The sequence below is a fragment of the Gadus macrocephalus genome, chromosome 22, assembly GCF_031168955.1.
Source record: "Gadus macrocephalus chromosome 22, ASM3116895v1".
Taxonomy (NCBI): Eukaryota; Metazoa; Chordata; class Actinopteri; order Gadiformes; family Gadidae; genus Gadus; species Gadus macrocephalus.
Window position 1 is genome coordinate 1,947,818 of NC_082403.1, and position 14,764 is coordinate 1,962,581.

General features: G+C 52.4%; 1 protein-coding gene across 3 annotated transcripts; it reads left to right on the forward strand.

The window, feature by feature from the left end:
• Window positions 1-14,345, forward strand: lrp12 (low density lipoprotein receptor-related protein 12). Of its 3 annotated transcripts, none has more exons than XR_009524049.1 (12): window positions 1-989; window positions 1,640-1,696; window positions 2,632-2,767; window positions 6,141-6,343; window positions 7,128-7,390; window positions 8,260-8,409; window positions 9,083-9,304; window positions 9,988-10,254; window positions 10,518-10,720; window positions 11,136-11,268; window positions 12,239-14,133; window positions 14,210-14,345. XR_009524049.1 is itself a non-coding variant. In XM_060043822.1 (11 exons), the coding sequence occupies exons 1-11, from the start codon at window positions 926-928 to the stop codon at window positions 12,971-12,973; spliced, it is 2,433 nt and encodes an 810-aa protein (XP_059899805.1). In that variant the 5' UTR covers window positions 1-925; the 3' UTR covers window positions 12,974-14,345. The 3 variants fall into 3 exon arrangements, 1 of the variants encoding a protein (XP_059899805.1); XR_009524050.1 differs by having other exon boundaries at window positions 12,239-13,581; window positions 13,629-14,345; XM_060043822.1 differs by having other exon boundaries at window positions 12,239-14,345.
• The last annotated feature ends 419 nt before the right edge of the window (window positions 14,346-14,764 follow it).

Here is a 14,764-nt window from a genome sequence, read left to right on the forward strand (position 1 = left end):
ACACACACACACACACACACACACACACACACACACACCACAACACCACAACAAGGCAGCAGCAGCTGGACCGGAGGATCCGCTATCTGTTTGACTTTGGACAGGAGGGATGAACTGATCGCCTGGTTTGATCGGCTAATCGATACTGGATACGATAGGATATCAGGATAGATCATCGATCATGGAACATGATGCCGCATCAGAGATGTTGAACGATAGTAGTTAGCTGGTTAGCCTAGCCGCTGTGCTTCAGCTAGCGAGCTAACCTGACATCTCCTCCCGAGACCAGCCTTTAATACTACATCACCTGTCCATTATCGATCCCGTCAGGATCGACCCGGAGTCCGTCCTGATCGATCCGGAGCGCTGGAGAGAACCCGACATGTTGGCTGACTGACGGCATCGGCACAAAGGAACCAAAGCTAGCGTCGCAGCTAACGGCTACATGGAAGCTCATTGTGTTGGAGAATGGGAAAGCATTCCGTTACTTTAGTTAACCAGGAACTAGTCGGTACCCTCTAGTTAGTAATAGACCAGGCACTAGTCCGTACCCTCTAGTTAGTAAAAGACCAGGAACTAGTCGGTACCCTCTAGTTAATAACAGACCAGGAACTAGTCGGTACCCTCTAGTTAATAACAGACCAGGAACTAGTCGGTACCCTCTAGTTAATAACAGACCAGGAACTAGTCTGGACCCTCTAGTTAGTAACAACAGTAACTAGTCCAGACACTAGCTAGAAACAGACCAGGAACTAGTCGGTGCCGGGTACCCTCTAGTTGATAACATACCAGGAACTAGTCGTGACCCTCTAGTTAGTAACAGACCAGACCTCGGCTCTGTCTATTTTCTGGAGAGCTGTGGTGATGGACGGCTAAGGAGTGTGAGCCGGTTTGCGTTGGTCTGTTGTCGGGTCCGTACTGGGTCATGGCCGGCAAACCCAGTAGAACCATGAACCCATGGCTGTGTTTCCACCTCCTCTTAGTTACTGGTGAGTGCATCATTACATATGTTATGAATAACTAGTAGTCTAGTAGTCCATGATACACCTCTTATTTACATACGTTATATATCTAGTAGACTAGTAGTCCATAATACAGCTCATCTCATTATTTGTCTCATCCCAGTGGTCTCGAGCTTCTGTGTATTTTGTATTTATTCTAATATATATTTCATATTATCGTTTATTTTTTATTTTGCATGTCTTCTCCATCAATGGTTATCATACCCGGGTCTTGAGTTGGTGTACCCTTAGCTTCAGTTAGCTTCAGTAAGCATACCTGCTAGTTTTGTCCATCTAAACACAGTTAGCATATCTGTTATCTTATTCTATCCAATCCCAGCTAGCATACCTATTAGCCTCTTCCCCCTTACCACAGTGAGCATGTCTGCCTCATGTGAGCCTTGTTGCAACATGCCAACAGGGAAGGTCCACAGACACACACACACACACACACACACACACACACAGACACACACACACACACACAGACACACACACACACACACACAGACACACACACACACACACACACACACACACACACACACACACACACACACACACACACACACACACACACACACACACACACACACTCTCTCTCTCTCTCTCACACTGTACTGCTTCTCTGTCTCCAGGTTGTCTTGCTGATCCCCAAAGGAGCGACAACGTCTATGTGTCCGGAATCTCCAATGGTGGGTATTTCATAACAGTTCATCATATAACAGTTCATCATATACATTTTTGTCCAATAACAGTTCATCATCTAGCAGTTCATCATATAACAGTTCATCATATAACACTTCCAACATGTCATCATATAACAGTTCATCATATAACGGGTCATATCCTAACCGTTCATTATATAACCGTTCATATCAAAACAGTTCTTATCATAACAGTTCATCATAAAACAGGTCATATCATAACTGGTCATATTATAACACTTGATTATGTAAAAGTTCATCAGTCCAGATCAGCTCAGAACGTAAAAGTTGTAACAGTTGTTTATTACAGTCAATATAACATAACAGTTCGTACTATAACCGTTGACGGTTTGTAACATAACAGTTCATTACCTAACAGTTAATAACCCAAGAGTTCATCATTGGTGTACCATAACATTTATAACCAATATATTTATATGTCATATCAGTTACAACAGTTCATAATAGCTATAACATAGCTGCTCATTACTTAACAGTTAATAACAAAAAAATTAAGAACTGTGATAATATAACATTTACAACATCCTTTTTTGTTATAACAATTCCTCACCTGAATGTTTATAACAGTACAAAACAACAGTTCATACCAACAGTTCAAATAAGGGTACATTAATGTTAATAACATGACGACAAATAATGAATATAAAAAATGAATAAAACAGTTAATATAATAAATGATAACTAATATAAAGTGTCCTCCTAATGTCCTGTTAGTGTGGTGACGTAGCTAAACGCTGAAGTGTCCTCATGTCCTGTTAGAGTGGTGACGTAGCTAAACACTAAAGTGTCTCCTAATGTCCTGTAGCGTGTGGTGACGTAGCTAAACACTAAAGTGTACTCCTAATGTCCTGTAGCGTGTGGTGATGTAGCTAAACACTAAAGTGTCTCCTAATGTCCTGTAGCATGTGGTGACGTAGCGGAGCTGGTGCGGGCGTCCAGTGGCGTGATCACCAGCCCCGGCTGGCCCTTCCAGTACCCCTCCACCCTCAACTGCAGCTGGAACATCAGGGGCAAGCCTGGTGACATCATCACCCTCAGGTACAACCACACCTGCACTGTCAGGGCTGACACACACCTGCACCGTCAGGGCTGACACACACCTGCACCGTCAGGTCAGACACACACCTGCACCGTCAGGTCAGACACACACCTGCACCGTCAGGTCAGACACACACCTGCACCGTCAGGTCAGACACACACCTGCACCGTCAGGTCAGATACACACCTGCACCGTCATGTACACACACACACTTGCACCGTCAGGTACACACCTCTCTCCTGTGTTAGTCTCTCTCTCTCTCCCCCCCCCCCTCTGGTTAGTGACTCTGTTCCTCTGGTCTCTGGTTAGTTACCCTCTCTCTCTGGTTAGTGACCCCCTCTCTCTGGTTAGTGACCCTCTCTCTCTGGTTAGTGACCCCCTCTCTCTCTGGTTAGTGACCCCCTCTCTCTGGTTAGTGACCCTCTCTCCTCTGGTTAGTGACCCCCTCTCTCTCTGGTTAGTGACCCCCTCTCTCTGGTTAGTGACCCTCTCTCTCTGGTTAGTGACCCTCTCTCTCTGGTTAGTGACCCCCTCTCTCTGGTTAGTGACCCTCTCTCTCTGGTTAGTGACCCTCTCTCTCTGGTTAGTGACCCTCTCTCTCTGGTTAGTGACCCCCTCTCTCTGGTTAGTGACCCCCTCTCTCTGGTTAGTGACCCTCTCTCTCTGGTTAGTGACCCCCTCTCTCTGGTTAGTGATCCTCTCTCTCTGGTTAGTGACCCCCTCTCTCTGGTTAGTGACCCCCTCTCTCTGGTTAGTGACCCTCTCTCTCTGGTTAGTGACCCTCTCTCTCTGGTTAGTGACCCTCTCTCTCTCTCTGGTTAGTGACCCCCTCTGGTTAGTGACCCTCTCTCCTCTGGTTAGTGACCCTCTCTCTCTGGTTAGTGACCCTCTCTCTCTGTCCCCTGGTCTCCTGGATTATTGACCCTCTCTCTCTGGTTAGTGACCCTCTCTCTCTGGTTAGTGACCCTCTCTCCTCTGGTTAGTGACCCTCTCTCTCTGGTTAGTGACCCTCTCTCTCTGGTTAGTGACCCTCTCTCTCCGGTTAATGACCCTCTCCCTGGTTAGTGACCCTCTCTCTGGTTAGTGACCCTCTCTCTCTGGTTAGTGACCCTCTCCCTGGTTAGTGACCCTCTCTCTCTCTGGTTAGTGACCCTCTCTCTCTGGTTAGTGACCCTCTCTCTCTGGTTAGTGACCCTCTCTCTCTGGTTAGTGACCCTCTCTCTCTGGTTAGTGACCCCCTCTCCCTGGTTAGTGACCCTCTCTCTGGTTAGTGACCCCCTCTCTCTGGTTAGTGACCCTCTCTCTCTGGTTAGTGACCCTCTCTCTCTGGTTAGTGACCCCCTCTCCCTGGTTAGTGACCCTCTCTCTATCTGGGTTAGTGACCCTCTCTCCCTGGTTAGTGACCCTCTCTCTCTGGTTAGTGACCCCCTTTCTCTGGTTAGTGACCCTCTCTCTCTGGTTAGTGACCCTCTCTCTCTGGTTAGTGACCCTCTCTCTCTGGTTAGTGACCCTCTCTCTCTGGTTAGTGACCCCCTCTCTCCCTGGTTAGTGACCCTCTTTCTCTGGTTAGTGACCCTCTCTCTCTGGTTAGTGACCCTCTCTCTGGTTAGTGACCCTCTCTCTCTGTCTCCTGGGTCAGTGACCCTCTCTCTCTGGCAGGGCTCCAGACTAACTTTTTCACAGGTAACACTGGTGCCACCTAGCTTTTCATTTAGTAGCACCAAAACAAATAAGGTAGCACCATTTTTTTTTTTTGTGAACGGGAGTTCCTCTTTAGCGATGTAGGCGGTGTTAAACTTGATGATTATTTCTTCATTCTCCGCCGAGCGATTGCTCTCATCTATCCTATTAAATGAGGTGGGGAGGGGCTGGGAGCTTCGTGTGATGCAGCGGTCCCTGCACGTATTGTGCTTTTGGCTTTCGTTGTGTAATTTCAATGACTGAACTTTGAATTGTGATCCATTTACAAAATGTGTCCTGCCTGCAACGGACGGGCCACATGTCCTGCAGTACACACACACCATGGCTTGTCCCCCATATCGTAACCACGGGAACTGCACCAGCCATTGTTGTTGAAAACTGTCTTTTTTTTTTTTCTCCCCACTGCCCCCCGCCTTTTTCGCCAACCTGTCACTGTCGCTTCCTCTGCTAACCCTTCTCCACCACCACCAACAGTAGTGGTGCAATGGATCACAAAACTCATGGTTCGGATCGTGTCACGGTTTTTGAATCACGGGTCGGATCATTTTCGGATCAACAACAGCAAAAAAGATAACGAGACAAATGTGACTTTAAATAAAATCTTAAAATGTGTCAAAACAAAATAAAGTGAAAAATGTGGTAATAATCCTGCTTCCTTCAAGCATAGTCAATATTTTAAAAAATTGCAATCTGAGGCATTATTCCTTCTTCTTTTTAACATGGATAGTAAATAATCCCTAACCCTGGATTTACAACTTTAAATTCAGGATGTCTGCATTGCCTTGGGAGAGTTTAGAGTCTACACTCTCCCAAGACAATGCAGACATCCTCATCTTCTTTTTTTTTCCATCAAGTATGGTAGCGAAATACAGTTTCTGTCGTGTTTTATTTGGCATTTTGTAAATCCATTGATTTCGGTTGGAAGACTCATTGCTCATTGCAAGGGTCATTTCGCTCGGTTCTAGCCCTACTGTTTATATGGAGAACCGAGCAAAAAGACTACAACCAAACATAAATATGACCGCTTCCGGTTCCGGTTTCCGGTTCAAAAACAACTTATTTTTTTATCAGCCGATCCGCGGATCACTTGCGTCCCGAACCATGAGGGTTGCACCGTACGGATCACGGGAAACCCGTAAACCGTTGCACCACTAAACAACAGCCTCATTTGTTTCCTCTGGCACATTTCTTTTCTTAAAATAATTGACTATCGACCGCTTCATATTGCATCTGCTTTGTTTACTTTTTTGTGCGTGCTGCGTGCGCAGCAAGACTGTGCACGTGTAGTGTGCAGACCATAGACTGTAAAAGGTGCAGACAGACAGGCAGGCTGAGACAGTGAGCGAGAGAGAGTAGTGGACTCGCTGGAATGAGCCAGAAAGTACGATTTTATTATCAACCACAACCGCGGGAGTGGGGAGAGAAAGAAAAAAAATAAAAAACGATATATACCTTTTTTTCAATCGTCCTCCTGCAAGTAGCACCGGAGCGACCTCATTCAATTTTAACTCGCACCTAAAGAAATTAGGTCGCATATGCGACCTAATAGGTCGCACTCTGGATCCCTGCTCTCTGGTTGGTGACCCTCTCTCTCTCTCTGGTCAGTGACCCCCTCTCTCTGGTTAGTGACCCTCTCCCTGGTTAGTGACCCTCTCTCTCGGCCCCCTGTAGCTTCCAGGACTTTGAGCTGCAGGGCTCGCAGCACTGCGCTCTGGACTGGCTGTCCATCGGCAGCTACCGGAGCCTGGAGGGCTACCGGGCCTGTGGCTCAGCACTGCCTGCCCCCTACATCTCCACCCAGGACCACGTCTGGCTGCACTTCCACTCGGACCGCGCGCAGGCCGCCAAGGGCTTCAGGCTGTCCTACATCACCGGTGAGTTAACCCTAGTTGGTCAACTAGTTAGTTAATCCGTGGTTATTAGGGCTTCAGGCTGTCCTACATCACCGGTGAGTTAACCCTAGTTAGTCAACTAGTTAGTTAATCAGTGGTTATTAGGGCTTCAGGCCGTCCTACATCACCGGTGAGTTAACCCTAGTTAGTCAACTAGTTAGTTAATCAGTGGTTATTAGGGCTTCAGGCTGTCCTACATCACCGGTTAGTTAACCCTAGTTAGTTAACCCTAGTTAGTCAACTAGTGTATATTAGGGCTACAGGCTGTCCTACATCACCGGTCAGTTAACACCAGTTAGGAACTAGTTAGTTAACCAGTGTCTATTAGTGCTTCAGGCTGGCGTACATCACCGGTCAGTTAACATTAGTTAGTCCAGGGTTAGTTATTCCTAGTAACGGTGTGTTAACCTGTGTGTCCAGGATTAGTTAGTTCTAGTAACCCGTGTGTCGAGGGTTAGTTAGTCCTAGTTAACCCGTGTGTCCTGGGTTAGTTAGTTAGTCCTAGTTAACGTGTTCCCTGTGTGTCCTGGGTTGGTTAGTAAGTCCAAGTTAATGGTGCGTTAACCCGTGTGTCCTGGGTTCGTTAGTTAGTCCTAGTTAACGGTGTGTTACCCCGTGTGTCCTGGGTTAGTTAGTCCTAGTTAGCGGTGTGTTAACCCGTGTGTCCTTGGTCAGTTAGTCCTAGTTAACGGTGTGTTACCCCGTGTGTCCTTGGTTAGTTAGTTAGTCAGTCCTGGTTAACGGCGTGTTCCCCGTGTGTTCCCAGGCCGTGCGGAGGCGGCGGGCTGCGAGCCGGGCCAGTTCCACTGCTCCAACGGGAAGTGCGTGCCGGAGAGCTGGCGCTGCAACAACATGGACGAGTGCGGCGACCGGTCGGACGAGGAGCGCTGCGGCCCGCCCGCCGCCGCCGCCGCCGCCTTCTCCTTCCAGCCCTGCGCCTTCAACCAGTTCCCCTGCCTGTCCCGCTACACCCGCGTCTACACCTGCCTGCCCCACGCACTCAAGTGCGACGGCAGCATCGACTGCCAGGTACCCTCCCCTCAGGATTAACCTTAGCACGGCCTTAACCTGACCACAGCCTTAACCTCCCCTCAGGGTTAACCTTAGCACAGCCTTAACCTCCCCTCAGGGTTAACCTTAGCACAGCCTTAACCTCCCCTCAGGGTTAACCTTAGCACAGCCTTAACCTGAACACAGCCTTAACCTCCCCTCAGGGTTAACCTTAGCACAGCCTTAACCTCCCCTCAGGGTTAACCTTAGCACAGCCTTAACCTCCCCTCAGGTTTAACCTTAGCACAGCCTTAACCTGAACACAGCCTTAACCTCCCCTCAGGGTTAACCTTAGCACAGCCTTAACCTGAACACAGCCTTAACCTCCCCTCAGGGTTAACCTTAGCACAGCCTTAACCTGAACACAGCCTTAACCTCCCCTCAGGGTTAAACTCCGCCACTTAGCCCTAAGCCGGCCTCAGCCCTAATGGCCCTTTTCCCCCCGGCGGGTGCGCTTCGGACCCAGCGCGCCTCAGCCCAGTAGCGAGGGTGTGGTATCGCCCAGCTCCGTTACGGCTCGCGTTTCCAGCGCCGACGTTACCCTTATGATAGGGGTTTAAGCCGGAGGGCGATAGCCGCAGCAGCTATGTAAGCATCGTGAACTCATTGCAGCCCCCCACGGTGTAGCCTGCTTATAAACCCAAGGAAAGAGAAGAACGCGACACAATGAAAAAAGATCAACAATGTACGACGTCCAAGAGGGACGGCAAACTTTTCATGACATTTCCTTCAATAAACCAAGCTTTCCTAGCTCTAATGCTATCCTAGCCCCAATGCCAATCTATGCTAACCTAGCCCTAATGCTAACCTATGCTAACCTAGCCCTGGTGCTAACCCATGTGCTGCAGGACCTGGGGGATGAGATCGACTGCGACGTCCCGACGTGTGGAGAGCACCTGAAGAACTTCTACGGCTCCTTCAACTCGCCCAACTACCCGGACTTCTACCCGCCCGGCAGCAACTGCACCTGGATCATCGACACCGGGGACACCAGGAAGGTAGGCTAGCCCTGTGCTACTGCTACAGAGGCAGGCTAGCCCTGTGCTACCGCTACAGAGGTAGGCTAGCCCTGTGCTACGCTCTACAGAGGTAAACTAGCACTGTGCTACGCTCTACAGAGGTAGGCTAGCCCTGTGCTACCGCTATAGCGGTATGCTAGCCCTGTGCTACCGCTGCAGAGGTAGGCTAGCACGGCCCTACCGCTCTACAGCGGTAGGCTAGCACCGAAGTTGGTACCACATGAAGGTATTAAGCTGGAAGTAGTGTGTAGGGTGGTGGTGTTAGTCATTAAGGCGGTGTTGTTCATCAAGGCGGTGTTGTTCATTAAGGTGGTGCTGTGTGCAGGTGGAGGTGTTTAAGGCGGTGTCGTTCATTAAGGTGGTGTTGGTCATTAGGGTGGCGGTGGTGTTGTTCATTAAGGTGGTGCTGTGTGCAGGTGGAGGTGTTTAAGGCGGTGTCGTTCATTAAGGTGGTGTTGGTCATTAGGGTGGAGGTGGTGTTGTTCATTAAGGTGGTGCTGTGTGCAGGTGGAGGTGTTGGTCATTAGGGTGGTCGGTGGTGTTGGTCATTAAGGCGGTGCTGTGTGGAGGTGTTGGTCATGAAGGTGGTGTTGGTCATTAGGGTGGTGCTGTATGAAGGTGGTGTTGATCACTAAGGCGGTGCTGTGTGCAGGTGGTGCTGCGCTTCACCGACCTGAAGCTGGACGGGACGGGCTACGGCGACTACGTGAAGGTGTACGACGGGCTGACGGAGGCGCCGCGCCGCCTGCTGCGCGTCCTCACCGCCTTCGACTCGCGGGCGCCCGTCGTCGTGGTTTCCACCTCCGGGCGCCTCCGGGTGCACTTCTACGCCGACAAGATCAACGCCGCCCGGGGCTTCAACGCAACCTACCAGGTCTGTCTCTCAGCGGTCTCCGTGGTAACGTGCTGTGTCTCCGTGGTATCAGCGTGTCTCTGTGGTAACGGCCTCTGTCTCCGTGGTAACAGTGTGTATCCGTGATAACAGTGTGTATCCGTGGTGACGGGCCTTGTCTCCGTGGTGACGGGCCTTGTCTCCGTGCTAACAGTGTGTCTCCGTGGTAACTGTGTCTCCGTGGTAACAGTGTGTCCCCGTGGTAACAGTGTGTCCCCGTGGTAACAGTGTGTCTCCGTGGTAGCAGTGTGTCCCCGTGGTAACAGTGTGCCTCCATGGTAACAGTGTGTCCCCGTGGTAACAGTGTGTCCCCGTGGTAACAGTGTGTCTCCGTGGTAACAGTGTGTCCCCGTGGTTACAGTGTGTCCCCGTGGTTACAGTGTGTCTCCGTGGTTACAGTGTGCCTCCATGGTAACAGTGTGTCCCCGTGGTTACAGTGTGTCCCCGTGGTTACAGTGTGTCCCCGTGGTTACAGTGTGTCCCCGTGGTTACAGTGTGTCTCCGTGGTAACAGTGTGTCTCCGTGGTTACAGTGTGCCTCCATGGTAACAGTGTGTCCCCGTGGTTACAGTGTGTCCCCGTGGTTACAGTGTGCCTCCATGGTAACAGTGTGTCTCCGTGGTTACAGTGTGTCTCCGTGGTAACAGTGTGTCCCCGTGGTTCCAGGTGGAGGGCTTCTGCCTGCCCTGGGAGGTGCCGTGCGGGGGCGACTGGGGCTGCTACTCGGAGGCCCAGCGCTGCGACGGCTACTGGCACTGCCCCAACGGGCGGGACGAGCTCAACTGCTCGTCGTGCCAGGAGGAGGAGTTCCCCTGCTCCCGCCACGGGGCCTGCTACCCCCGCTCGGACCGCTGCAACTACCAGAACCGCTGCCCCAACGGCTCCGACGAGAAGAACTGCTACTTCTGCCAGCCGGGGAACTTCCACTGCAAGGTCTGACTGTCTGACTGTCTGTCTCTGACTGACTGACTGACTGACTGACTGACTGACTGTCTCTGTCCGTCTCTGACTGACGGAGTCTCTCTCTCTCTCTCTCTCTCTCTCTCTCTCTCTCTCTCTCTCTCTCTCTCTCTCTCTCTCTCTCTCTCTCTCTCTCTCTCTCTCTCTCTCTCTCTCTCTCTCTCTCTCTCTCTCTCTCTCTCTCTTCCCCCTGATCCCTGATGGCCGTTGTGTGTGTGTGTGTGGTTGTGCTGCAGAACAACCGCTGTGTGTTTGAGTCGTGGGTGTGCGACGCCCAGGACGACTGTGGGGACGGCAGTGACGAGGAGAGCTGCCCGGTGGTGGTCCCCACGCGGGTCATCACGGCCGCCGTCATCGGCAGCCTGGTCTGCGGCCTGCTGCTGGTCATCGCCCTGGGCTGCACCTGCAAGCTGTACTCGCTGCGCATGTTCGAACGCAGGTAGGCCACGCCCCCGCGCACGCGCGCACACATGCACATGCATCGGGCACACACACGCATGGGAAGCTTCGGGCACGCATCTGCCACGCACGCACACACACGGGGAACGCACGCACACACACAAACCGGGCACGCACTAGGTCATACATCGCCCGCGCACACACACACAGGGCACACATCGGGCGCACACATCCCGGGCACGCACAAACACACAAGGCACGCACACAAGCAAACACGGGGCGCGCACCGGGCACACACACACACACACACACACTGGGTATAGACAGACGCACAAGCTCTCGAGCACACACGCATACGCATACGCATACACACCGGACACGCACGCACACGCACACAAGTACGTTCCCACGCAGGCCGTCGCCCCGGTCAAGACTGACGTGCGATTGGTCGACAGGTCGTTTGAAACGCAGCTGTCCCGCGTGGAGGCGGAGCTACTGAGGAGGGAGGCCCCTCCCTCCTACGGTCAGCTGATCGCCCAGGGCCTCATCCCCCCCGTGGAGGACTTCCCCGTCTGCTCTGGGAGCCAGGTGAGTTCACACCAGGCTCAACCAATCACAAGCACCGCCTAGATGTGGTTAATGGGATCAATGGCAGGAAACGGCAGATTGTTACTGGGATACATAATATATATATATTTATTACACGGGTCTTTTCAATGTTCCGTTCACTTGCATGGGCACTTCACAACTTCCGGCGGTCAATTATTTTTGGATAATTCATTGGCAACGGATGAATAATGACCGCTGTCAAGGTAAACAAAAGGACTTTTTGCCTTTGGTATCACTCCGCACGTAGTCCGGTAACTTGTCAATGTAATAAGCGGGATCTGTATCAACCCAAGCGCTGTCGGTTGCTAAGCGACGACGTCAACGTCTTGGGCGGACTATTTCTCTGCTGATCAACGCTATGAATGCTGGTAACAAATACATTGTCAATAAATTGTTTCGTTTTGGGAAGTAGCCGTGTAATAAGCGGGATAATGTATAGAACTTTGCCGGTCATTATCGTAAAATAAGCCCCTTCCTGGCGAAGCAGGACACCTCCGCTGCGCGACGGTGTCCTGTTCGCCCTGTCGGGGCTTATTTTCTCGATAATGACCGGCGTTCTATACATTATCCCTTACATATATGTATTTAGTATATGCTACACGTGAGCCGCCTAAGATGGCGCTTCGGGATATTGGCCAATATCCCGATACAGTAACGGGGAGCGCGCGTGACGATCGTCGCGTCGCGCTAATAAACAACAATAAACCGCTAATAAAAACAAATAAATCCCGGCAAAAAGTGTTATCTTGTGTATTTCATGTCATGGGTAGTGTATACCAAAACAATCCCATCACTCCTGTGTGCTAATGCTACACTGCTGAGCTAATCGTGTGCAGAGGCTAATTGATCATTAGAAAACCTAGCGCTGTAACAGTCTGGGTATCAGTGTGTATGTATCATGTATATGGCGGTCGTCGTGGTAACCCCCCTGGTGGCCCCTGGTTGCTAGGCGTCGGTGCTGGAGAACCTGCGTCTGGCGGTGCGCTCCCAGCTGGGCTTCACCTCGCTGCGCCTCCCGTCCACCGGTCGCCACGGCAGCCTGTGGCGGGGGCTCTTCTGGTCGTCGCGCTCGCGGCGCTCCGGCTCGCTGCCCCTGGTGTCGGCCGACCCCCCCCACCCCCCGCAGGAGGGGGGCGGGGCCCGCGCCGAGGAGCCCTCCCCCCCCTCCCCCGCCGGGGCCGAGGGCGGAGCTCTCTCCCTGCTGCCCCGCAAGGCCCCTCCCCCCGGCGCCGTGGAGGCGGTGGTCTCCGTGGTGACGGAGCCCGCCCCCCCGCCCCTGCCCCAGCCCCCGCCGGCCCCCCCGGCGCCCGGCCGCTCCACCCTGGGCCGGCTGGCCCGCGGGCTCCGCCTCCTGTCGCTGCTCCTCCCGCGGCGCGGCGGCGGCCTCCGGCAGCAGGAGGCGCAGGACGAGGAGGAGGAGGACGAGGAGGACGTGGAGCTGCTCATCCCCGACTCCTCCCCCTCCGCCCTGGCCTCGGGCCGCGCCCTCCGCCATCACCGCGGCGGCGGAGACGACTACTACGGTGAGGGCTACCACGGTGAGGGTTACCACGGCGACGGGCCGTGCGAACACTGCGGGATGGTGCACACCGCCCAGATCCCCGCCGCCTGCCTGGAGGGCGGCGGCGGCGGTGGCGGCGGGAAGACGGAGAGCAGCGACGACGAGCTGCTGCTGCTCTGCTAACGCTAGCCGCTAACGCTACCGCTAACGAGAACCCCCACTGCCGAACAGGACGCTCAACAGGATGCTAATCGCTAACTAGGATGCTAACCGCTAACAAAAACGCTTACCAGGATGCTAACGCTTACCAGGAAAATAACAATGACAAGATGCTAACGCTAACCAGGACGCTAACCACTACCGCTAACCTGGACCGCTAACCAGGACACTAAAACGCTAAACGCTAAACAGGATGTTAATCAGGACGTTCCCCGCTAGACAGGCTAATACCGGCGTGCTAACCAGGACGCTAACCAAGCTAACAGAACCTGTCACCTGACGGCTAGGTGAATTCTCAAATTGGGCTGGAGGTCAGGGGTCACTGGACATTATCACAGCTCTGACAACGTGGACCACACGTTGTTATTTTCTACTGACTACGGGGACCAATAGGAGGGCCTAATGTCTAAGACACGCCCCCTCTTCTCTAAGACTCGCTCAGTATTCTAGGTTGAACCAATGGAAGAGGTCCTACTCTATAGGACACGCCCCCTGAAACCAGGAACTGACCCATAACAAGAATACAGCATTGTGGTGCTGCGGGTGGTGTTACGGCAGAGTGGGTGGTTTTGGTACGGGTGGTGCTGCGATACAGTGGGTGGTGTTGGTACGGTTGGAGCAGTGGGTGGTGTTACGGTACAGTGGGTGGTGTTACGGTACAGAGGGTGGTGTTGGAAAGGGAAGTCTGGGGCCCCCTGCTTGAGCTGCTCCCCCCGCGACCCGACCCCGGATAAGCGGATGAAGATGAGATGAGATGATGGGTGGTGTTGGTACGGTTGGAGCAGTGGGTGGGGTTACGGTACAGTGGGTGGTGTTGCGATACAGTGGACGGTGTTGGTACGGGCGGTGCTGCGATACAGTGGGTGGTGTTACGGTACAGTGGGTGGTGTTAAGGTACAGTGATGGTGTTACGGTACAGTGGGTGGTGTTACGGTACAGTGGGTGGTGTCGACGCGGGCGGTGTCACCGCGGTTGGTGCTTCGGCTGGAATTGGTACGATGGGTGGTGCTTCGGGTGGAATCGGTACGGGTGGTGGTGTTTGGTACGGGTGGAGCAGCGGGTGCTGTTGGTACGGTGGGTGCTGTTGGTACGGTGGGTGGTGTTTGGTACGGGTGGAGCAGCGGGTGCTGTCGGTACGGTGGGTGGCGCTTCGGGTGGATTCGGTACGATGGGTGGTGTTTGGTACGGGTGGAGTACCAGGGGCGGTTCCTGGAGCATGCAGGTGAATCTATTTATTTGTGCGGTTAGTTGTGTATTTATTATGGTTTGTTGTGTAAACTGCATGTCCCTCTTAGTGTTGTTATGATGTACAGTATGATTAAAGGTGCTGAACAAACCCTCTGATTGGTCCAACTCAACCTATCACCATGGAGACCATCACAATAGAACCCATCATAAGAACCATCCCGTAATATAACCATAACCATAGACCTATCGTATGAGCCATCCCATAATAGAACCATCACCATAGACGCTATCCTATGAGCCATCCCATAATAGGCAGACCTGACATCAGATGCATTCCTGCTGAACACCAACAAACGCTAAGTGACCCTGACGTCAAACTGACACCTGACGCCTTAAACAAGTCTCTCACTAGTCTTTAATTAGCCTTTAACTCAAACCTGCAGGCGTCGCTATGCTATGATAGTGTGCACTACAGTGTAGTGTGTAGACAGTGTAGTGTGCGTGTGTAGACAGTGTAGTGAGTGTGTAGACAGTGTAGGGTGCGTGTGTAGTATGTATGAATGACGT